Below are 24,440 nucleotides of genomic sequence, written 5' to 3'. Positions count from 1 at the left end.
TGGCCTGGACGCATGACCTCTGGAAGGATGGTTGAAGCATGAAGGGACATATGCATCTTTAGTGCATCTAGCACGTAAATATCTTGCGACGCCAGCTACAACAGTGCCATGCAAACACCTGTTGTCACTTTCAGGTGACATTGTAAACAAGAAGCAGGCAGCATTACCTCCTGCAAATGTAAACAAACAAACTGAACAAGAACTAGGACTGAGTAGACTTGTTGGCTCTAAAGTTTTATATTTTATTTTTGAGTGCAATTATTTTTTTGTATATAATTTTACATTTGCAAGTTCAACTTTCATGATAAAGAGATTGTACTACATTATTTGTATTGGGTGAATTGAAAAATACTATCTTTTGTATTTTACTGTGCAAGTATTTGTAATAAAAATAATATAAAGTGAGCACTATACACTTTGTATTCTGTGTGGTAACTGAAATCAGTATATTTGAAAATGGAGAAAAACATCCAAAAATATTTAATACATTTCAATTGGTATGCTATTGCTTAACAGTGCAATTAATCACAATTAATTTATTTTTATTATTCTTTAACAGTGAGACTAATTGTGCAATTAATCATGATTAATTTTTTTAATTGTGAGATTAATTTTTTTCATCGCTTTACAGCCCTAGTTTTATTATTTTCAAAAGTTCTATCATCATCATAATGGAAAACTAAACAAAACAAGCTCAACCTCTTCACCTGCAAACAATCTCATCTCAGTAGGAAAAATCCTAGAAGAAGCTTTCCCAAACTGGGATTTGAACTCCCAGTGACCAAGCTGTGTTTGAGATCCATTCAAATTCCCCTTGCAGGTCTGTGACACTGTCATCTCAGTTTCAAAAATACTGTTTTATGATCAAAGAAAATAAAATGTGATTCCCAAGCAGAGGGCTGAGAACACTGAATCATAAGACACAATGACAGGTGGAGGTGTAGTAAGTGGAGAAGATAAATTCTGTCTGGCTCAAACAGAGGAAACATTACTGGGGTAATTTGGAAGGTGGGAATCCCTCTAACTCACCACTTCTTTAGGTGTCACAGAGGTTGAATTTCCCCCCCACACACACACCCTCCCCCATCATTCATCCTGCTCCTTCTGTTATATTTAAATATATTCAATATGGAAAAATGGTAGAAAAACTTTCAACACAACCCAGTGTAATGTGAGAACAAATGGGAATGAGACAATCTGTCCCTAGTGGGGGAACCTGGTGTCTAACAATTGCTTTGCAGTGAGAGGAAAAGTATAAATGTGATACTCCAAATATATTTAGATTAGGAAAAGCGATGAAGGTTATGCCAGGTGTTGAGGAAATTTGCTAAATTATTCTGGACACCATATATATTTTTACATTAGGATAGCTAATTGAAGCTAGCTAACTCCATGGAAAATCCTAGTGGAGTCAAGGCCCATGTAGGTTTAACCTCCATGTACCTAGTTGAGGTCTCTCCTGCTTCCCCCACCTGGGATTTACTGAAATTCCAGTTGGAGGGACACACATCCATGACAGAGGACAAAGGAGTTGCTGAAAAAGACAATGGGATTCCCCCCAAGAGAGGATGAGCTACAAAAGGGAAAAGCAGATAACTCAGCTGGGGGAACTGAAAGCCCATGGGGACACAAAGCTTCTTTTAAGCTCACTATGTGGGAATTAGCAAAAGGAAAACAAAATCTTTCCTTAGCTCTAGACAAGGTTTTTATGGTTTTTATCTCCCTTGCAGCTTCTCTGATGATAAACAAAGGCTGAGCTCTGATGGAAAAATTTCCCACACTTGGAGCATTCATAGGATCTCTCACCTGCATGGATCCTCTGATGTTTAATAAGGTGTGAGCGCCGAGCAAAGGTTTTCCCACACTCACTACATTCATAGGGTTGCTCACCTGTGTGGATCTTCTGATGTCTAATAAGGGCTGAGCTCTGAGGGAAGGTTTTCCTGCACTCACAACATTCATATGGTTTGTCCTCAGTGTGGATCCTCTGATGGCTAATAAGGGCTGAGCGCTGAGGGAAGGTTTTCCCACACTCACAGCATTCATAGGGCCTTTCCCCTGTATGGATCCTCTGATGGGTAATAAGGGTTGAACGCTCAGTGAATTTCTTTCCACAGTCACAGCATTCATAGGGTTTCTCCCCTGTATGGATCCTCTGATGGTTAATTAAGGCTGAGCTCCGAGCGAAGGTTTTCCCGCACTCACAGCATTCATAGGGTTTCTCCCCTGTGTGGATCCTTTGATGTGTAACAAGGTTTGACCTGGCAGTGAAGCTTTTCCCACAGTCAAAGCATTCATAGGGTTTCTCCCCTGTATGGATTCTCTGATGGTAAATAAAGGCTGAGCTCCGAGAGAAAGTTTTCCCACACTCACAACATTCATAGGGTTTCTCCCCTGAGTGGATCCTCTGATGTTTAATAAGGGTTGAGTGCCGAAGGAAGATTTTCCTGCACTCACAGCATTCATACGGTTTCTCCCCTGTGTGGATCCTCTGATGTTTAATAAGGTGAGAGTGCCAAAGGAAGGTTTTCCTGCACTCACAACATTCATATGGTTTGTCCCCAGTGTGGATCCTCTGATGGCTAGTAAGGGCTGAGCGCTGAGGGAAGGTTTTCCCACACTCTCTGCATTCATAGGGCCTTTCCCCTGTATGGATCCTCTGATGCTTAATAAGGGTTGAGCGCTCAGTGAAAGTTTTCCTACAGTCACAGCATTCATAGGGTTTCTCCCCTGTATGTATCCTCTGATGCTTAATAAAGGCTGAGCTCCAAGCAAAGGTTTTCCCACACTCACAGCATTCATAGGGTTTCTCCCCTGTGTGGATCCTTTGATGTGTAACAAGGTTTGAGCTGGTAGTGAAGCTTTTCCCACATTCGTGGCATTCATAGGGTTTCTCCCCTGTGTGGATTCTCTGATGGTAAATAAGGGCTGAGCTCCGAGAGAAAGTTTTCCTGCACTCACAACATTCATAGGGTTTCTCCCCTGTGTGGATCCTCTGATGTTTAATAAGGCTTGCGCGCTCAGTGAAGGTTTTCCCGCACTCACTGCATTCATAGGGTTTCTCACCTGTGTGGATCCTCTGATGTCTAATAAGGTCAGAGCGCCGAAGGAAGGTTTTCCTGCACTCACAACATTCATAGGGTTTGTCCCCAGTGTGGATCCTCTGATGACTAATAAGGGCTGAGCTCTGAGGGAAGGTTTTCCCACACTCTCTGCATTCATAGGGTTTCTCCCCTTTATGGATTCTCTCATGTTTAACAAGGTGTGATTGCCTACTGAACTTTTCCCCACACTCAACACATATGTTATTTCTCTCTCCCATGGGGATTCTCTGCTGGGCCGTGGTTTCCTCGTGGCCTTTGTGAGTTCCCTGATAATTAACAGATTTACCAACTTTCTGCATTGGCTGGTTTCCCTGCTGCTTCTCGGGCCTGTGCTGACTCTCACAGGCTTTTCCCTGATCACAACTCCTGGACACACTCCCTCTGCATCTTTGCAATAAAGACCCTTGTGGTTCCACTTCATCGTCTTCCTGCTGAGGATTCTGCTCCATGGTCTCTCTCACCATCCCCTCACCTGCTAGACAGAGAAAGAAAAATCTCAGAAACAGGAATGGAAAAACCAAAAGAACAGCTCAAAATGGAAAAAATCAGGGATTGAATTTCCCCAAACTCTTTCTTAAAGAGGAGAGAGGAGGGGATCAATTCTGCACTCAGTTCCTAGCCAAACACTTTAGGAGAAGGAAGTTTGAGGAAGGAGATACTGCCAGGAGTTAGTCAGGGTGGGTAGGACACCGTCCGCAACATCTGCCCTGAGGATATGACACCTGCTGGGAACAATCGTGAACACAGAGAGCTCACAAGGTCTTTGTTGGGAATCCCAGCTCTTTTCTTCAGGCACTGAGTTGGTTTAATGCTCACTCACCTGTATAGCTGCCTCTCAGGAGCTTTCTTTCCTCTGAGTCCTGGAGATCTGTGGAAAAGAACTCTTCCCCTTTTTCCAGCTGGGAGAGGACATCAAGTTTAGAAACTGGAAACCCTGCTAAGGGGAAAGAAGGCAAGTGAGATCAGGTGAATTCATGGGACTTTTGTCTCACACACAAAAAGTTCTGTTATTTTAACCCCCGCCCATTTTAAAGCAGTAAAATCCTGGGGCCAGCTCCCTAGGGGCTCAAAGGTTCAGGGCACTCTTCTGATGAGGTATTTAGCTGTGCCCATGTCTACTAGAAACATACTGTGGGGGAAAATCTAGCCTGCCCTATTAGTTTAAGCCTTAGATCGACATACGCCCACCCTGCAGGCCACAAGCCTGAACCAAGTTAAGTGTTGTGCTCTCTGTCAGTGACAGTCAAGGGTTATGACCAGAGGAGGGAGGGGGGCCGGGGAAAGGGAAGGATAGAAAGTCCCAGCAGCAATAATAATAGCATGTGTGTTTACGGCTGGCGAAATAGAATAACCGCTTGTGTGAAGGAATAAGTAAGGTTATAGTTAAGAAAACAACCAATCATGTCTCTCGTTTAAGTGCCCCTAAACCCCCCTTTCTCAGAATGCATAAATTCCCTTTCTGTAAACTGCACCCTGACTGGAACACTTGCATAATAGGCACCCCAAATGAAGCAAAACAATGCCAGTATCAGAAACCACAAAAATGCCCTCCACTCAAATAGCACCCTATTCTGAGAACATTGCAAAAGGGATGCCGAGAAGGGCAACAAGACCCTAACTCTCCTATTCTCATAAATAACGTGTAACTTGTAATATGTTTGCAGTTTTCGGCTTTAAAAAGGCAAAGTGCACTCCAGATCGGGGGAGTGGTTTCTAACTGCTACCCCCAATGCGTTGGTATGTATTGCAATAAACGGGCCTCAGGCTTGAGTCTCTGATCAAAATGATGCATGGGTCACTTTTTCCACATCAATACACAGCCAGACACTCATGAGCAAAAGGGCTCTTAAAACCCAGAGCAGGTAACTCCATGTCGCAGAAAGGGAAGACTCCAGCCAGAGGGGAAGTCCCCCTTGAACTGCTTCATACTGACAGAGACAGGGCCACCGTCACTGCAGGAGAGAGAAAGGCCTGAGACCTGACAGCTGAGGGGGGACACTCAGAGAGACGAGGAAGGGCACAGAGAGGCAGCTAGCCCTGCCAATCACTACAACCCCTCATGGTCCTTCCTCTAACTGCTCTCACCCTTCCACACCTCCAGGGACCCAAGGAAAAATGTCTCCTTGGGTTCTCTCCTCTCCTCCCATGGCCCACACCCCTTCTTGCTACCAGGTCTCCCAAATTATCTGCTCCCCAACCCTCATCCCATTATCTCAATTGTTCCTTAGTCCTGATTCCCAACAGCTCCTGCCAGAAATGTGTCCCTTTACTCCCTCCCATTGCAAGCACCCTTATTTCCTGGAGCACCCTCTACCCAGCACCCATGATACCTTTACTCTAACCAGCACCAACCCTTCCAGATACTTGGTTTCCATTGTGTCCAGCCCTCCACAGCATCCTAGCTCCCTACAGCAACTATTCCATGGCATCCCTACCCCTTACCACTGCCCCCAACCCTCCCAGCTCGTAGGAGGTCTTTGCCCCAAACGTTCCTCTCCCCGCTCTCTAACACCCTCCCTCCCATTGCCCAGAACCTCCCCATTATCATCATCATTTACTATTCCTGTCACCGTAGCACCTAGTAACGCTATTCATGGACTAGGATCCCATTCTGCTGGACATTCTACAAACAAAAACCGGTCTCTGCACTAAAGATCTGACAACCTAAGAATAAGAGAAGAGAAAGATGCATACAGACAGACACGGGTGTGACACAGTTTCCTATGATATCCTGGACCATCCTTATTGAATTAAGTCAAACCTTACTGAATTAAATTCTCAGTATCCTTGGATTTCATTTTATTAAAAATATGAATGTGTATGTATTACCGTGGGATGGTCTTTAACGTCTCCAGGGAGGAGACCTGGCTAACATAAACCCTAGGAAGTCTTGTGAGCTTCAAAAGACTCTTTGAAACAACATGCTAGACAAATGTAAATGAGATTCCTAGACATACTTGGGAGAAGGCGACGGCAACTTCTCACCTCCACCCAAAACCTATGGAAGCTGCACTCTGAGAAGAAACCGTTGGCTGCTGATCACCTGTTAAATAAATACAAGTTCTACTCCTGGGTGTAACTGCACAAAAAATTAAAATTTCTGTACATATTTTAAAATTTTAACATTACAGACAACAAAAAAGATTCAGGAAATGTTTTTTGACAAATAGATTAATTACAAGAAATATTAATACAGAACTCTGAGTAATAATTAATTTAAACTACAATACAGAAATGTCCCCATGTGGCCCTGCACCCCCACTCCCTTTCAGCCCCTACCCCAATCTGTCACCCCACTAGCTCTTGAACCCCAGTCTGTGATTTCCCAGCAGCCCCATGGGCCCCGCGCTGTCCATCCCCCCATATTCTGTGCCTCCTGACCCTAGCCTCTCCTCTTCCCTATCTGCAGCTGGAGCCGCTCATGCCCAAGAGCGACTGCTCTCTGTACTGGCACCACAGCAGCCCCTGGTGGGCGAACGGTATAACTGCAGCACATCTCTGGCTGAATGTATGTTCTACAGAGAAAAAAAATTCTGTGCGGCACATGAATTCTGCGCACATACAATGGCGCAGAATTCCCCCAGGAGTAAAGTTCAGAGGCCCAAACTAGATAAAAGGGTGACTTACAGATGCATAGCCATGCTTGTTCTGAACTAACAATCATAGAAAAAACTCTTGGTGGGGTTTGAAGGTCTGTTCACCTGCCTGAGCCCTTGTTGGGGTTGGGGTGCTCTCAGGTAAGCTTATTAGCATGCATATAAGTTCCTTTATTGTTTTTAATATGTTCTTTCTGTAATGCTTTTACCCTGAGAATCATTGTTTGCTGGGAAAGGGCGGTCTGGTAGCTTAACTGGAGGCTGTTACACTGTTCATAGCCGCTGAGGAAGGAAGGCAAAGCAAGACTGCTGAGGGGATCTGCCTTGCTGGTGAATTCACAGGGTAGGCAGGGAGCTGTGCAGCCTGGAGATACCCCAGTCAGGAGAGAGAGAGAGAGATGTGGGTTTCTACCCGAGAGGTGACGTCTGGACGTGCCTAAGAGTGGGTGCCCTTGCTGGACCACAGAGGGCGAATACAGGCGCAATGGCCATGAATAGTGACGGGGAAGCACAAGGAAACAATAAGACAACATTTGTCACCCTGATAGATAGTGGTCTGAGCACACAACCCGCTTAACCACTGTCATGTGTTTGAAAGCTTCATGGAACCGGGGAGTTGTACGGAGGGATGGGAAGGAGGATAACCTGGGAGGTCTCAGGATGTTTATGGGGAGTTCCTCCAAAGAGCAGTCAACGTGGAAGGGTATTATCCAGTGGGGCCCTTCAATGTAAGCTGAAAAACAGAGGTCTCCAATTTCATTTTGGATCGCCCTGATATGGAACATTGGACTGAACCTATGGACTAATTCTGAAAGAACTCCGTGCAACTCAGAAGCCCACCGTCTCTACTATAAAACTGACCTAAGAATTTTATTCAAGTCTGTATGTATAATGATCTTTTAACCAATACACTCTCTCTCTCCTTTTTTAATAAATCTTAGTTTAGTTATTAAGAATTGGCTGTCAGTGTGTATTTGGGTAAGATCTGAAATATTCATTAACCTGGTGGGCAATGTGTCTAATCCTTTGTGATTGGTAGAACTTTTTTATATGATGAACAAGATTTTCAGTAATCCCCACCATATTTGACTTGGCTGTCTGGGAAGAAGCCCAAGGCTGGGGTGTTTTAAGGGAACTGCCTTTTCTGTTTCTGGGTATCTAGTAAGGTATTGTGGAAGCTGTTTTGTTGCTGGCACGGTACATCTAAGTATCAGAATAACCACCAGCTTTGGGGATCGTCTCCCCCATTCTTTGCAGCTTGCCCTAAGTGAGCAATCTCAGCGTGGCACTCCTGGGACCCTGGTCGCGAGTTTCAATAATGGCATAGAGAGCACACTTAAAGCTTGCAGAGAACACCAAACTGGGAGGGGCTGCAAGCACTTTGGAGGACAATATTAGAATTCAAAATGATCCTGGCAAACTGGAAAAATGATCTGAAATGAATGGAATGAAATGCAATAAGGATAATTGGTCTTTAATTCATAAAGTCCTTTTTGTTCCTGTTTTTAAAGATAGGTACTAAATTTACCCTTCTGTAGTTTTCTGGAACCTCATCCCTCCTTGAGGAGTACTTAAAGATAATTGCTAATGGTTCTGAGATCGCTTCAGCTGGTTTCTTAAGTATCCTAAGATGAATTTCATCAGGCCCTGATGACTTGAATACATTCAACTCACCTAAATATTCTTTAACTTGTTCTTTCTCTCTTTTGGCTTGTCTTCCTTTCCCTTCATTGTTAATATTAATTGTGTTAAGTTTCTGTACACTATTTACCTTTTTAGGAAAGACAAACAAAATAGGTATGAAATACCTGAGGTTTCGTGAAGTCACAAGTTATTAGTAGGGAAGAAAAACTAATCAGAGGAGCCGCACCTTCCTTTGTCTTTCTCTAGCTCCTAAAGTATTTATAGAACCTTTTCTTATTGCCTTTTCTATCCCTTGCTAGGTGTAACTCATTTGTGCATTAGCCTTTCTGATTTTGTCCCTACATACGTGTGCTCTCCTTTTATACTCCTCTACCACGATTTGTCAATGTTTCCCCTTTTTGTAGGATTGGATTTTGATGGTCATACAACAGCTGCCGTGGTGGTATGTTGGCCTCCTACTATCCTTCTTTCCCTTCCTTCAGTTCAGGTTAGTTTGCAGTTATACTGTTGATATTGTCTCCTTGACAAACTGCCAGCTCTCCTGAATTCATGTTTCCCTTAGATTTTCTTCCCACAAGCCTGTATCTACCACTTCTCTTAGGGTATGTCTACACTACGAAATTAGTTCGAATTTATAGAAGCCGGTTTTATTGAAATCGGTTGTATACAGCCGATTGTGTATGTCCACACAATAAAATGCTCTAGGTGCTCTAGTCGGCAGACCGCGTCCACAGTACGAGGCTAGCGTCGACTTCCGGAGCATTGCACTATGGGTAGCTATCCCACAGCTATCCCACAGTTCCCGCAGTCTCTGCCGCCCCTTGGAATTCTGGGTTGAGATCCCAATGCCCGGATGATGCAAAACAGTGTCGCGGGCGGTTCTGGGTACATGTCGTCAGGCCCCTCCCTCCCCCGTCACAGCAACGGCAGACAATAGATTCGCGCCTTTTTATCTGGGTTACCTCGGTTACCTGTGCAGACATGGAGCCCGCTCAGCACAGCTGAGCTCACCATCACCATATGTCCTCTGGGTGCCGGCAGACGTGGGACTGCATTGCTACACAGCAGCAGCTGCTAACTGCCTTTTGGCGGTAGACGGTGCAGTAGACTGGTAGCCTTCATCGGCGATCTGGGTGCTGGCAGCCGTGGGGCTTGCCTTTTGGCAGTAAATGGTGTATTATGACTGTTAGCCGGCCTATTACAAGTCGGGTCATCGCACGTTAGCAGAGTCTTCCCTGAGCAGCAGCTCGTGCAATAGGCCTGAAGACCATCGTCATACACCGCCCAGTATTTGCTGCCAAGCACCCAGAAAGATGCCGAGGGCTATCAGTCACGCTGCACCGTCGTCTTAAGATGTAAAAAATAGATTTTCTCTGTATTCATTTGCTTCCCCCTCCCTCCGTCAACAGGGTTTTCAGTTTAATCTTTGGGGGGGACCAGTCTGTGACAGTTGTTTGTGTCTCTCCCTGATGCACAGCCACCGTTCTTTATTTTAATTCCCTGTGCCTGTACGCCATGTCGTCACTCGGCCCCCCTCCCTCCTTCCCCTAGGCCGTCAGATACTACGTTTGCGCCACAGCTCGAGCCGAGAAGCGGTTCGCGCCTTTTCTTTGAATTCTGGGTTGAGATCCCAATGCCCGGATGATGCAAAACAGTGTCGCGGGCGGTTCTGGGTACATGTCGTCAGGCCCCTCCCCCCTCGTCACAGCAACGGCAGACAATAGATTCGCGCCTTTTTACCTGGGTTACCTGTGCAGACAACATACCACGGCAAGCATGGAGCCCGCTCAGCTCAGCTGAGCTCACCGTCACCATATGTCCTCTGGGTGCCGGCAGACGTGGGACTGCATTGCTACACAGCAGCAGCTGCTAACTGCCTTTTGGCGGTAGACGGTGTAGCATGAGTGATAGCCGTGGGGCTGGCAGCCGTAGTGCTGCATTGCACCAGCCCCTTGCAGGCGATGGTATATTATGACTGGTACCCGTCGTCGTCGTACTGGTATGGCTGTCAATCATGGCCACCTGGGCAGACATGCTACTGTTTCGATGATGACGGTTACCAGTCATAATATACTATTTTCTGCCAATTGCCCAATATTGTCTGCTAAGCACCCAGAAGAGGCCGAGGGCGATGCTGGGTGCTGGCGGACGTGGGGCTGGCAGACGTGGGGCTGCATTGCTACACAGCAGCAGCCCCTTGCCTTTTGGCAGATGATGGCATATTATGATTGGTATCCGTCATCGTCATACTGGTATGGCTGTCACTCATGCTGCAGCGTCGGCTGCCACCTTAAGATGTAAAAAATAGATTTGTTCTGTGTTCATTTGCTTCCCCTTCCTCCGTGAAATCAACGGCCTGCTAAGCCCAGGGTTTCCAGTTTAATCTTTGGGGGGACCATTCTGTGTGACAGTTGTTTGTGTTTCTCCCTGTTCCTGTACCTGTACGCCATGTCGTCACTCGGCCCTCCCTCCCTCCCGCCCTCCTTCTCCTGGTCCATCAGATACTACTTTCGCGCCTTTTTTCTGACCAGGCGCCATAGCTAGCACTGGGATCATGGAGCCCGCTCAGATCACCGCGGCAATTATGAGCACTATGAACACCACGCGCATTGTCCTGGAGTACATGCAGAGCCAGAACATGCCAAGGCGAAACCCGGACCAGGCGAGGAGGCGATTGCAGCGCGGCGACGAGAGTGATGAGGAAATTGACATGGCCATAGACCTCTCACAAGGCACAGGCCCCAGCAATGTGGAAATCATGGTGTTACTGGGGCAGGTTGATACCGTGGAACGCCGATTCTGGGCCCGGGAAACAAGCACAGACTGGTGGGACCGCATCGTGCTGCAGGTATGGGACGATTCCCAGTGGCTGCGAAACTTTCGCATGCGTAAGGGCACTTTCATGGAACTTTGTGACTTGCTTTCCCCTGCCCTGAAACGCCAGGATACCAAGATGAGAGCAGCCCTCACAGTTGAGAAGCGAGTGGCAATAGCCCTGTGGAAGCTTGCAACGCCAGACAGCTACCGGTCAGTCGGGAATCAATTTGGAGTGGGCAAATCTACTGTGGGGGCTGCTGTGATCCAATTTGCCAGGGCAATGAAAGACCTGGTGATAGCAAGGGTAGTGACTCTGGGCAACGTGCAGTCAATAGTGGATGGTTTTGCTGAAATGGGATTCCCAAACTGTGGCGGGGCCATAGACGGAACCCATATCCCTATCTTGTCACCGGAGCACCAAGCCACCGACTACATAAACCGCAAGGGGTACTTTTCAATGCTGCTGCAAGCCCTGGTGGATCACAAGGGACGTTTCACCAACATCAACGTGGGATGGCCGGGAAAGGTACATGATGCTCGCGTCTTCAGGAACTCTGCTCTGTTTCGAAAGCTGGAGGAAGGGACTTTCTTCCCGGACCAGAAAGTGACCATTGGGGATGTTGAAATGCCTATCGTGATCCTTGGGGACCCAGCCTACCCCTTAATGCCATGGCTCATGAAGCCATACACAGGCAGCCTGGACAGGAGTCAGGACCTGTTCAACTACAGGCTGAGCAAGTGCCGAATGGTGGTGGAATGTGCATTTGGACGTTTAAAAGCGCGCTGGCGCAGCTTACTGACTCGCTCAGACCTCAGCGAAAAGAATATCCCCATTGTTATTGCTGCTTGCTGTGCGCTCCACAATATCTGTGAGAGTAAGGGGGAGACATTTATGGCGGGGTGGGAGGTTGAGGCAACTCGCCTGGCCGCTGATTACGCGCAGCCAGACACCAGGGCGGTTAGAGGAGCACAGCAGGGCGCGGTGCGCATCAGAGAAGCTTTGAAAACGAGTTTTGTGACTGGCCAGGCTACTGTGTGAAGCTTCTGTTTGTTTCTCCTTGATGAACCCTCCAACCCCCCCACCGACCCGGTTCACTCTACTTCCCTGTAAACCAACCACCCCACCCCACCCTCCCCTCCCCTCCCGCTTGCAGAGGCAATAAAGTCATTGTTTTTTCACATTCATGCATTCTTTATTAGTTCCTTACAGAGGTAGGGGGATAATTGCCAAGGTAGCAGGGATGGGTGGGGGAGGAGGGATGGAAAAGGACACACTGCATTTTAAAACTTTAACTCTTATTGAAACCCAGCCTTCTGATGCTTGGGCGATCATCTGGGGTGGAGTGACTGGGTGGACGGAGGCCCCCCCACCGTGTTCTTGGGCGTCTGGGTGACGAGGCTATGGAACTTGGGGAGGAGGGCTGTTGGTTACACAGGGGCTGTAGCGGCGGTCTCTGCTCCTGCTGCCTTTCCTGCAACTCAACCATACGCTCGAGCATATCACTTTGATGCTCCAGCAGACGGAGCATTGCCTCTTGCCGTCTGTCTGCAAGCTGACGCCACCTATCGTCTTCAGCCCGCCACCTCTCCTCTCGTTCATGTTGGACTTTTCTCATCTCCGACATTGACTGCCTCCACGCATTCTGCTGTGCTCTATCAGCGTGGGAGGACATCTGCAGCTCCGTGAACATCTCGTCCCTCGTCTTACGTTTTCTCTTTCTAATGTTCACGAGCCTCTGCGAAGGAGAAACATTTGCAGCTGGTGGAGGAGAAGGGAGAGGTGGTTAAAAAAGACACATTTTAGGGAACAATGGGTACACTCTTTCATTACAAGGTCGCATATTTCGGCTTGCAGGCAGCCATCGTAGGCCACAGTGTTTTGGCTTATTTAACCTTCTTAACATGCGGGAAAGGTTGCAAACAGCAGCGCATTTCCCATCTCAAGGATGAATTGGGTTGTCCATTTAAAATGGGGTTTCAATGTAAAAGGAGGGGGCTGCAGTTTCCCGGTTAACATGCGGCACAAACACAAGTAAACCACACCCCCCCCCCCACACACACACACGATTCTCTGGGATGATCACTTCACCCCTCCCCTCCACCGCATGGTTAACAGCGGGGAACATTTCTGTTCAGAAGAGCAGGAACGGGCGCCTCTGAATGTCCCCTTAATAAAATCACCCCATTTCAACCAGGTGACCGTGAATGATATCACTCTCCTGAGGATAACAAAGAGAGACAAGGAATGGATATTGTCTGCATGCCAGCAAACACCGGGACCATACGCTGCCATGCTTTGTTATGCAATGATTCCAGACTACGTGCTACTGGCCTGGCGTGGTAAAGTGTCCTACCATGGCGGACGGGATAAGGCAGCCCTCCCCAGAAACCTTTTGCAAAGGCTTTGGGAGTACATAAAGGAGAGCTTTCTGGAGATGTCCCTGGAGGATTTCCGCTCCATCCCCATACACGTTAACAGACTTTTCCAGTAGATGTACTGGCCGCGATTGCCAGGGCAAATTAATCATTAAACACGCTTGCTTTTAAACCATGTGTAATGTTTACAAATATTTACAAAGGTACACTCACCAGAGGTCTCCTGTGTGCCCTGAGGGTCTTGGGTGAGTTCGGAGGTTACTGGTTCCAGGTCCAGGGTAACAAACAGATCCTGGCTGTTGGGGAAACCGGTTTCTCCGCTTCCTTGCTGCTGTGAGCTACCTACAGTACCTCCATCGTCATCTTCCTCGTTCCCCGAACCGTCTTCCCTGTGTGTTTCTCCAGTGAGAGAGTCATAGCACACGGTTGGGGTAGTGGTGGCTGCACCCCCTAGGATCGCATGCAGCTCCGCGTAGTAGCGGCAAGTTTGCGGCTCTGCCCCGGACCTTCCGTTTGCTTCTCTGGCTTTGTGGTAGGCTTGCCTTAGCTCCTTAATTTTCACGCGGCACTGCTGTGTGTCCCTGTTATGGCCTCGGTCCTTCATGGCCTTGGAGATCTTTTCTAATACTTTTCCATTTCTTTTACTGCTACGGAGTTCAGCTATCACTGCTTCATCTCCCCATATGGCGAGCAGATCTCGTACCTCCCGTTCGGTCCATGCTGGAGCTCTTTTGCGATCCTGGGAGGACTCCATGACGGTTACCTGTGCTGATGAGCTCTGCGTGGTCACCTGTGCTCTCCACGCTGGGCAAACAGGAAATGAAATTCAAACCTTCGCGGGTCTTTTCCTGTCTACCTGGTCAGTGCATCTGAGTTGAGAGCGCTGTCCAGAGCGGTCACAATGAAGCACTGTGGGATAGCTCCCGGAGGCCAATAACATCGAATTCCGTCCACACTACCCCAATTCCGACCCGCAAAGGCCGGTTTTATCGCTAATCCCCTCGTCGGAGGTGGTGTAAAGAAACCGGTTTAAAGGGCCCTTTAAGTCGAAAGAAAGGGCCTCGTTGTGTGGACGTGTCCAGGCTTAATTCGGTTTAACGCTGCTAAAGTCGACCTAAACCCGTAGTGTAGACCAGGCCTTAGTTTGTTGAAGTCTGCTTTTAGAACTCCTTATGCCTCATGCATCCGAAGAAGTGGGTATTCACCCACGAAAGCTCATGCTCCAATACATCTGTTAGTCTATAAGGTGCCACAGGACGCTTTGCTGCTTATTCTGATACTCTCACTCCTTTCTATCCTTAGAATCACAAAATGTATCATTTCATGATTACTTTCACCCAAATTGCCTTCCAGCTTCAGATTCATTACCAATTCCTCCGTCTTGGTCATCAACAAGTATCTCTCTGGTCACTTCTGCCACTCTCTGGAATGAAAAGGTTGTCCCCAAAACACTCCAAGAATGTAATGAACATTTTGTGGTTTGCTGTATTACTTTTCCAACAGATATCTGGATAGTTAAAGTCCCAATGTCTACCACGTCTTGTGTTTTGGATATTTCCGTTATTTGCTCTAGAAATTCCTCATTCACCTTCTCTTCCTGATATCATTACCTAAAGAAGATCCCAACCACAACATCACATCTATTTTTAACTCCTGTTATCTTTACATAGAGAACCTCAGCTGTTCTGCCTCCCACCTTCTCCTGGACCTGAGAACAAGTATATATATTTTTGACTCCTGAGGGCATTCTGTGCCAAAACTTAAAACCTTTTAAAATTCTGCATATTTTATTTGTGAAAATAACGTTACACCAGGGGTCAGCAACCTTTCAAAAGCGCTGTGCCGAGTCTTCATTTATTCCCTCTAATTTAAGGTTTCACGTGCCAGTCATACATTTTAATGTTTTTAGAAGGTCTCTTTCTGTAAGTCTATAATATATAACTAAACTCTTGTTGTATGTAAAGTAAATAAGGTTTTTAAAATGTTTAAGATTAAAATTAAATTAAAATGCAAAGCCCCTCGGACTGGTGGCCAGGACCTGGGCAGTGTGAGTGCCACTGAAAATCAGCTCGCGTGCCGCCTTCGGCATATGTGCCATTAGGTTGCCTACCCCAGCGCTACACCATCATGCTAGTTTCAATTATTTTGGTAATTTATTTCAAAATATGTCAGCAAGTATGTGTGTAACAATCCAGGCATACACAAAAATTCCCCCAGTAGAGAGTTAAAGAAACCCCTATGACAATGTAGTTTCTATTTCTCTGCCCCCCCCACAGAGCCCAGCTGCAGAGTGCCTCCCCCGTCCAGACACCTGCACCCCCCTCAGCCCAGACACACACACACACACCCATGGCCCAGAGCCCAGGTATCCAGAGGGAGAAACAGCCTGAGGTTGGGTCTTGGGCTTGTATGGAGTTTCCTGCATGCTGCTTCCTTCCTTCAGGACATTCTGAGATCTGCAGCTGCCAGGAACTCTCCAGCTCCCTCCCCCACCCCCGGTAGTGTTTTCTATTTGTGAGCTCGGCTCTGCCAGGCCAAGTGGCCCCTAGTGGGGGCCAGCAACTCTGCAGCCCATTTCGGTGGGGCAAAAAAGGAAATTCTGAACGCACAACATTAATTTCTGCACAAATTCTGCATTGCACAGTGGCGCAGAATTCCCTCAGGAGTATATAATGCAACACCTCCTCCCTTTCTACCCTGCTTGTCCTTCCTGAACAAGCTAGATTCATCTGCAACAATATTCCAGTCATAAGACTTGTCCCACCAAGTCTCTGGGATGCTAATTAAGTCATACTTTAGCTTATGTACTAATACTTCCAGTTCTTCCTCCTTCTTCCCCATACTCCTTGCATTTGTGTGTAGACATCCAAGATGTTGAGCAGCTTTCCCTCTTGTTGTCCCTTTGAACTTAATTGTAATTTTCCTCTCCATGAAGGGGCTTGTCTGAAACTTTAACAAGTGAGTGATAGAGGCTGGCATCACGAGCTGATCAGAAGTGTGAGATCGCACCTCAGTACTGAAAGAGATCATATGTAAAGTAGGAATAAGCCACGGAGGGCCTTGACACTGAATATAAGCGGTTTATGTTTGATATGATGGGAATGGTGGAGACAGTGGAGGGATTAAACGGGATGGCTGTGAAATGGTTTTCAAGGCTCCTGGGTGACTCTAGCCTTTATACAGGGTCTGCTCCCTTTCAGCTGTCTGCGCTGCACCAGGGTGCGGGCCTCTCAGCCGGGGTCCCCACACTCGCGTGAGCGATGCTTAAGTTAGCACATTAAAAATAGCTGTGTAGACACTGCAGCTCAAGTGGAGCGCAGGCTCCCAAGCCCATTGACAGACCAAGCTCTAGCCCAACCTCCAACACCTACACAGGTCTATATAGCCCTCCAGAGCGAGTCCGCGGACCTAGGCTGGGAGGATCTCTCCCAGAGACAGTGTAGACAGATGCATAATGTGTTACTTCCTAGCCTTTGCTTTTTGTAAGGGTGACCCCCAGGCCTCCACTCTACTGAGACAGGCACTTCTGGAGGCAGCACCCTTTGTGTCATGATGGGACCTCGGTGAGTTCAAATGATTTCAGACGCCTCAGAAACACCATTTATTTTGGGGTGCTGCAGCCAGTCGGTATTTGCAGCAACACAAGACCACACTGCTTAAGCAACTGCAACACAAGATTTACAGATCCTTTGGTTACTCCGGTAAAGCAATACTGAACTCTACATTCATTTTGGCAGAGTCGTCTGCCCAGCTTTTCCAAAGCCTCCTCCATTTCCTCTCTCTCTCTCCTTGTCTCAATGTTTTTGTTTTGACCCAGTCATTACACCTTAATGTCCAGTCTCTGAGACTTCCACTGTCCAATGTGCTTCATTCATATATCAACAGTTCTTGAAAATGTGTCCATGTAAACGGAGACAGGCCTATGTTACTTCAACGGCAATTACATCCCCAGCCCAGAAGAGGAATCAACTCCTTCACACCCAATGGCTAGCAAAGCAAATTGAGAGGGTACCTGACCCATGTATACTTTTCATTAAAAGAAACTACTAATGAAATCCCCCATTCTCCAGAGGGAGACAAGGTCAAAGCAAAAGACTAGGATAATGAATCATAAAATCACAGAAACACAGGGGTAAAAGGACCTCAAAATGTCAGCTAATCTATCCTCCAGCCCTAATGCAGGACCAAGTATATATAGACCATTGCTGACAGATATTTGTCTAACTTGTTTGCAAAAATCTCCGGTGACTGGGATTCCACAATTTTTCTTGGTAACCTATTCCAGGATTTATCTATCCTCACAGTTGGAAAGTTTTTCCTAATATCCACCCTAAACATCCCTTGCCGTAGATCAAGCCAATTACTACTTCTCCTACTCCAGTGCACATGGAGAACAATTGATCACCATCCTCTGCATAGCAGCCTTGAACATATCTGAAGACTTATCAGGTCCTTCCCAATCTTCTTTTCTCAAGACTAAACAACACCAGTTCTTTCAAACTTTCCTCAGAGGTCACATTTGAGGAGAGTGAGCCAGCTTTCTGGATATTTACTTCTGAATGGATATGAGCAGCACATGATTGCATATGTTAAGGAAGAGAGAAGAATGTTGCAATAATGGAGACAGGAGAATATGAGCACGTGGACAAAAGTTTTAGCTGGGTAGGATAGGCTGTATCTTAGGGACATTAGGCAGAAAGAAAATGCAAGATGTAGAAATAAGGTGCATGTGAGGACCTAGAGAGAGGCCTGTGTTGTGGCATATGCGCAGCGTTCAGACATAAGAGACAGTAAGGATGGTGGTGGTGTCTGCAGTGATACAGAAAGGAAGTTGGGGGATGGCTCAAGGGAAATATTAAGAGCTGTGTTTTAGCCATTTTAGCTTTTGAGCTTGAGTTGTTGGCTAGACATCTATGAAGACATATCAGAGACAGGCTGAGATTTCAGTTTGGAGAGAAGGATACAAGTCTGGAGCAGAGAGTTGTATCTGTGAGTTATCAGCATAGAGACGGTAGCTGAATTTGTGTTTGTGGATGAGATTAACCGATAACGTACAGAGGAAGAAGAGAAGTGAACCAAGGACATAGCTTGTGTAAGCCCTGCAGAAAGCTGGAGTGGGGATAAGGATTGTCCAAGGACACACTGAAGGAGAGCTCAAAGAAGTAGGAGAAGATAAGGGAAGATCAGATTTCAAGAAGAGCATGGTCGATGGTTTCAAAGGCAGCTGATAGGTCAAGGAGGATCAGAATGGAGTAGTGGTTCTGAACTTTGCCTAGGGAGAGGCCAAAACGGTCCCAGTGGAATGCTCAAAATCTCTCACTCCCTAAAACCTTCCCTTCCCATCCCATCCCTACCAGGCCTTCCCTGCTTCCTAGAGCAATCACTCTCCAAACCCTTCACTCCCCATGTCCCTCAGCCCCGAGTGTTCCCCACTCCCAGCTAACCCACATCACCTACTCAACTCTCCCTCAACAACAGCACCATAGCTGGGCCCTCCACCCCCTTTTCCGCATTCCCAGTCCCCACTCTCCCAGCTCACACCATTATCAGTTCCCAGGAGCACCTCTTGCTGATTCCCTCCAGCCTCCTCCACACACCCCTCCCCTTCGTCCCGTCTGATCTCAGGCCTCCCTGCCTTGTGGCACCCCACAAACACCGGCTCCCCATCATCTTCTCCCTTCCTCCTGCTATCTCTTGTCTTAAGGCCTGAATGAGACCCTCAAACTGTCTCATGTCCACAGATGGCTGCACCTGATTGCCACATCCTCCATGCATTTGGAACATTATCCTAGCAGACCACCAGCTCCACTATATTTAGGGTTCAGCATTACTTTCTGTTTAAAGGCCAACTATTCTAATTTCTCTACAGTTTACATGCTTACTCACATTGCCCTGAAATACACTGCTCATCACGTGACTGCAGGGCAAGATTAGTGGTCTAACGATGGGGTGAATACCATCTTGCCTCATGACTTATTAATGTTTAAATTATCAATTTGTTCCAAAACGTCCTCTATCAACACCTTAATCTGGGACTTTTCCTCAGATTTGCCAGTTACAAAGAATGGCTCCGGTGTAGGCAAGTCCCTCACATGCTCTGCAGTGAAGACTGATGCAAACGATTCAGTTAGGGAATCAAGGCCATTGCAGATCAGCTGAATGCTCATTTAGCACCTCAAGCACCCAGTAGCCCCACCATGGCAGGCTTCCTGATTCTTATATACTTAGGCAGGATGGGCAGGACTAGTGTCCCTAGCCTCTGTTTGCCAGAAGCAGGAATGAGCGACAGGGGATGGATCACTTGATGATTCCCTGTTCTGTTCATTACCTCTGGCCACTGTCAGAAGACAGTTACTGGGCTAGATGGACCTTTGGTCTGACTCAGTAGGGCAGTTCTTATAAAATAATTTACAACACAAAGTGTTAAGGCTCTGACTCATATGCATGATGTGAAAGGCAGCGTAGAGTGAAATATACTTAAAAAAAATTAAATGAATCAAACTGTGCCACAGAATCTCCACTGATAAAAATTCCATGCTTGAATAATAAGAGAACAGCAATAGGAATATATTACTGACCATCTTAGCAAGATGTTCCTGGTGATTATGGAATGCTCAGGGAGATTAGAGACTATAAAAATGGAAAACTCAGTAATATTTGGGGATTTCCACTGACCACTGGGTACATGTCACCTCAGGGTGGTTTACTGGGTACATGTCACCTCAGGGTGGGATGCAGAGATAAAGTTTTTATTCATAGAATATCAGGGTTGGAAGGGACCTCAGGAGGTCATCTAGTCCAACCCCCTGCTCAAAGCAGGACCAATCCCCAACTAAATCATCCTAGCCAGGGCTTTGTCAAGCCTGACCTTAAAAATCTCTAAGGATGGAGATTCCACCACCTCCCTAGGGAACCCATTCCAGTGCTTCACCACCCTCTTAGTGAAATAGTGTTTCCTAATATCCAACCTAGACCTCCCCCACTGCAACTTGAGACCATTGCTCCTTGTTCTGTCATCTGCCACCACTGAGAACAGTCTAGATCCATTCCCCGTTAATGGCATCTTATTGGAGCAGCTAGTTCTGAATCCACAAGGGGAGAGGCAAGTCTAGATTTACTCCTAAAGGGCGCACAGGATCTGGTGCAAGATGTGAATACAGATGAACCACTTTGTAATATAGACCATAATGTAATAAAATTTAATATGCCTGTGAGGGGTAAAATACCAAAGAATCCCACCACAGTAGTATTTAAGAGTGTGTTCTTATCACAAGGTTTGTCAGCAGTCTGGGGGCGTACATGCTAGTGGTCTCCAATGCTCAGGCAGGGTAAGTGAAGGCAGTTACTCAGAAGGAATCCTCAGTGCAAGGGTAAAGAGGTGGTGACGTTATGAAAGTCTGAGATGGATTGTGTGTAGTAGGCTCAGTGTCTGAGCGCAGGCAAAGGGCAGGCAGCTTCTGTTCCCTACATGGGACCTAATCCCAAGTTTTGCCTTAGCAAAGAGACGGTGTTAGACTTTGTGCTATACTGCTCCTGTGCTCTGTTCCCAAACTGCTCCATGGTCAGGAGGGTAGAGTGCTAGTGTAGGTGTCATTTGCCTGTTGGGGTGTTGCTGAAACAGGGCAGAGTTGAGGTTGGACTGTGGGGTGTTGCGAAACTTAACTCTTCACTTCCCCTTCTAAGAACCGAGGGGACGGGAATCCTTACCCAGCGAGGTCACATTCTCATAGTTCTCCTGCATGACGGCTCTGTAGAGGGCTCTCTGACCGGGGTCCAGCAGAGCCCACTCTTCCCTGGTGAAATACACAGCCACCTCCTCGAAAGTCACCGGCCCCTGAAAGAAAAAGAGCCCCTCACTCAGTACCTGCTGCCTACTGACAACCCCACAATTCACAGGAGAGGAGGGCCAATCACAGGGAAGCTCTGGGAGGCAGGCGGACAGCATAATCCCACACCTATCCCATCGGAACAGGCAGGAAGCATTAGGGTGAGGGGAGAAAAAGAGAGCCCTTCACCCCTCCGAAAGGAGAGAAGGGAAAGGGGTCTTCACATTCATCAATCACCTACTAGCCAGAGGCTGGTACAGGAGATGAAGCTCCCAGCAGAGTCCACGGACAACACTATGATGGGAATTGCAACACCCTCCCCATTGATAACAACTAGATGGGAGGGGATGGGGTGTCTCCCCTGGGCCTCTCTGGAGGGCTAAGTTCCCTCTAAGGTGCGTGGTCGCACAGCTGCCTATTAAGCCCTGAGAAGGGACTCGGGACTGCGGCAGGGAAAGGCACCCCTCCCCGCCGCCCCAGTGTGGACCTGCCCTGGACTTGCCGCAGCTGGGAAAAAGGCGCCCCTCCCCGGCCCCAAACACGGACCTGCCCCTGACATGCCGCGGTGGGAGAGAAGCCCTTTCCACAGCCCCTCCCTGAGTCGCCTCTCTCCCTCCCCTAAGCTGCTGTGGCAAGAGAGGACTGGGGGGAGTCCTCTCTCCCCACCACAGCCCCAGGGCAGCCTGTACCCCCAAACCCCTCATCCCCAGCCTCACCCCAGAGCCCACAACCCCAGACAGGGCCCTTGTCCCCCCCCAACCCTCTGCCCCAGCCCTGAGCCCCATCCCGCACCCCGAACCTGTCATCCCTGGCCCTACCCCACAGTCTTCACCCCTAGCCGGAGCCCTCACCCCCTGCACCGAACCCTCTGCCTCAGGCCCAAGCCCCCTCCTGAACCCCTCATCTCCAGCCCCACTAGCCAGGGCCCCTCAGCCCCCCTGACCCTCTGCCCCAGCCCCGAGCCGCCTTCTGCACTCTGAACCCCACATCCCCAGCCCCACCCCAGAGCCCTCACACACCCCCTGCACTCCAACACCGACCCAGCCCTGAACCCCTTCCCACAATCTGAACCACTCGGCACCATCCTCACCACATGAATTTTGTTATGTGCATCAATATGGAGGTGATGTATGACACATAACAAAATTAATTCCACATATGGACATCAAAAAGTAGAGGAACACTGCTGGTGGGTGTCCCTTTATATCTCACAGCAGCTTCTGAGTAGTAGGTTCAGGCTCTAGTTTTGGACTCTGGTAAGTTTTCCCAGCCCACTCCAGGGGGGGTTGTTTCCTGTTACACAAATTAGGGAATTCCCACCCACAAACCCCAGGGGTCTGTTCCTCCGATCTAGGCCTCACTGTAACCAAATCCCAGCACGTTTTTCACACCTTGCCGCCCCCCACTTTCTCCACCTGATGTAATTCCTAACCCCTCCCACCTCCAGACCAACCTCCACCCCCTCAAGTGCCCACCTCCTATGTATTTACTGCCCGTCTCTCTCCCTAACAGGAACCCACCAGCAACTCCCCGATAATCCCTACCTTGACTGGCTCCATTGCAGCCATTTCCCTTTTCTGGTCCCTGGAAGGCTGGAATGATCTGGAGCAAAACATGGATGTTGCGCTGCAGCCTGTTAGGGCAAAAAAGGCAATTGGGGACATGTCAGAACAGGAAATAATTTCATATCAAAATTACCCCCCATGCTCTTTCCCTGCACACTAGTGTTCTAGACTGTGGCACAATTAACAGAGAAATTCAAAATACAATTAGTAATGGGGGGACTTTACCTACCCAGACATAGGGGTCTTTCAGGGGGTACAGCAACTCATCTAGATATTTCCCTAGTTTTGCAACATGCTACATAAAAACATGCAAAGTCAGTACAAAGTACATTTTCATACAACTTGTGCATATCCGTTCTACGCAGCTGATCGGTTCTCATCCTTATCGTCATGGTGGAGTCAGTTTCTTCTGGGGATTGGTCCTGCTTTGAGTAGGGAGTTGGACTAGATGATCTCTAGGTCCCTTCCAACCCTGAGATTCTATACTGCTCTATATCCTGTACGCTGAAACGCAAGTACAATATTTACATTCCAGTTGATGTATGTTATCATTAGATGGTAAAGCGGAGACAGTCAGCCACGTCCAGTCATCCTGTGCGGTGACACGCGGGTATTGCTACAGCTGTAACCTGGGGTACGTGAGACACACCCGACTCCTGAAAGGGGACAGTCACCCGGAAAGTGAACCGCTGCCCCCTACAGCGCTCCCGGGGCTGCCCCCCTGAGGCAGGAGACCCCGCCCACAGCCTGATCCCCCTCACAGCCTGATCCCCGTCCGCCCCTCCCCCCTCCCGCCCACAACCTGATCCCCGTCCGCCCCGCCCCCCTCCCGCCCACAGCCTGATCCCCGCCCACAGCCTAATCCCCGTCCGCCCCGCCCCCCTCCCCTCCCGCCCACAGCCTGATCCCCGCCCACAGCCTGATCCCCGTCCGCCCCGCCCCCCTCCCGCCCACAGCCTGATCCCCGCCCACAGCCTGATCCCCGTCCGCCCCGCCCCCCTCCCGCCCACAGCCTGATCCCCGCCCCCCTCCCGCCCACAGCCTGATCGCTGGCCCGCGATTGCCGGGAGCCGGGTCCGATCGCTCCCTCTGGAGCCCTGGCACTGGCGGGGGCGGGGCCGATCCTGGGGCGCTGCTCGGGCCGGGGGAGCAGCGGGGGCGGGGCCGGAGACCCCGGGACTGAGGCCCCGCCCACAGCGCAGCGCCCCCGAGACACGAGAGTTCGCCTGAGAAGCGGGAAGGCGCCGGCGGGGCCGCTGCTCCCGGGGGGGGGGGTGCGCGCGGCCAGGGGAGCCTCGGGGGGAAGGGGCTGAAGGGGGGGTCAGGCTGACCCCGGGGACCCTCCCATACCTGGGCTCGAGAGGGCGGAAGCGCCGCGGGACAGGCTGAGCGCCGTACTTCCTGATTCTCCTCAGAGCGGAAGTGACGTTTGGTTGCCCCATCCACTGCCGCAGGAAGCGGAAGTGGCCTATCCCGGTGCGCACTAGGAAGCGTAGTTCTCGCTACTTTCTC

General features: G+C 48.6%; 3 protein-coding genes and 1 long non-coding RNA gene across 7 annotated transcripts in view; 1 reads left to right on the top strand and 3 right to left on the bottom strand.

Moving 5' to 3' along the window:
• LOC117869997 (zinc finger protein 883-like) overlaps positions 1–24,440 on the top strand; it is a 929,932-nt gene that overhangs the window by 266,112 nt on the left and 639,380 nt on the right. The window lies entirely within an intron of this gene.
• LOC117870029 (zinc finger protein 501-like) overlaps positions 1–24,440 on the bottom strand; it is a 561,112-nt gene that overhangs the window by 206,053 nt on the left and 330,619 nt on the right. The gene's annotated exons all lie outside the window — the stretch shown is intronic.
• On the bottom strand, positions 1,554–21,294 carry LOC117869990 (zinc finger protein 883-like). Its single transcript, XM_034757109.1, has 3 exons — positions 21,245–21,294; positions 3,925–4,041; positions 1,554–3,579 (listed from the first exon to the last, which is right to left on the bottom strand). The coding sequence occupies exons 1-3, from the start codon at positions 21,276–21,278 to the stop codon at positions 1,694–1,696; spliced, it is 2,037 nt and encodes a 678-aa protein (XP_034613000.1). The 5' UTR covers positions 21,279–21,294; the 3' UTR covers positions 1,554–1,693.
• LOC117870075 lies at positions 21,316–24,343 on the bottom strand. Of its 2 annotated transcripts, none has more exons than XR_004643891.1 (3): positions 24,279–24,343; positions 22,908–23,584; positions 21,316–21,371 (listed from the first exon to the last, which is right to left on the bottom strand). It is a non-coding gene; the product is annotated as an uncharacterized LOC117870075 (long non-coding RNA). The 2 variants fall into 2 exon arrangements; XR_004643892.1 differs by lacking the exon at positions 24,279–24,343 and having other exon boundaries at positions 21,321–21,371; positions 22,908–22,996; positions 23,158–23,679.

Source organism: Trachemys scripta, chromosome 25 (genome assembly GCF_013100865.1).
Source record: "Trachemys scripta elegans isolate TJP31775 chromosome 25, CAS_Tse_1.0, whole genome shotgun sequence".
Classification (NCBI taxonomy): Eukaryota; Metazoa; Chordata; order Testudines; family Emydidae; genus Trachemys; species Trachemys scripta.
This window is presented reverse-complemented; position numbering and strand designations above follow the sequence as displayed.

Excerpts from the sequence above, each read along its gene's own strand:
- LOC117869990 (XM_034757109.1), bottom strand. The coding sequence starts at position 21,278 with ATGCAGGAGAACTATGAGAATGTGACCTCGCTGG. Across the intron at positions 4,042-21,244 it reads TGAGAATGTGACCTCGCTGG|CAGGGTTTCCAGTTTCTAAA; the intron begins GTAAGGATTCCC and ends CTTTCCCCTTAG. Across the intron at positions 3,580-3,924 it reads CCTGAGAGGCAGCTATACAG|CAGGTGAGGGGATGGTGAGA; the intron begins GTGAGTGAGCAT and ends TTCTCTGTCTAG.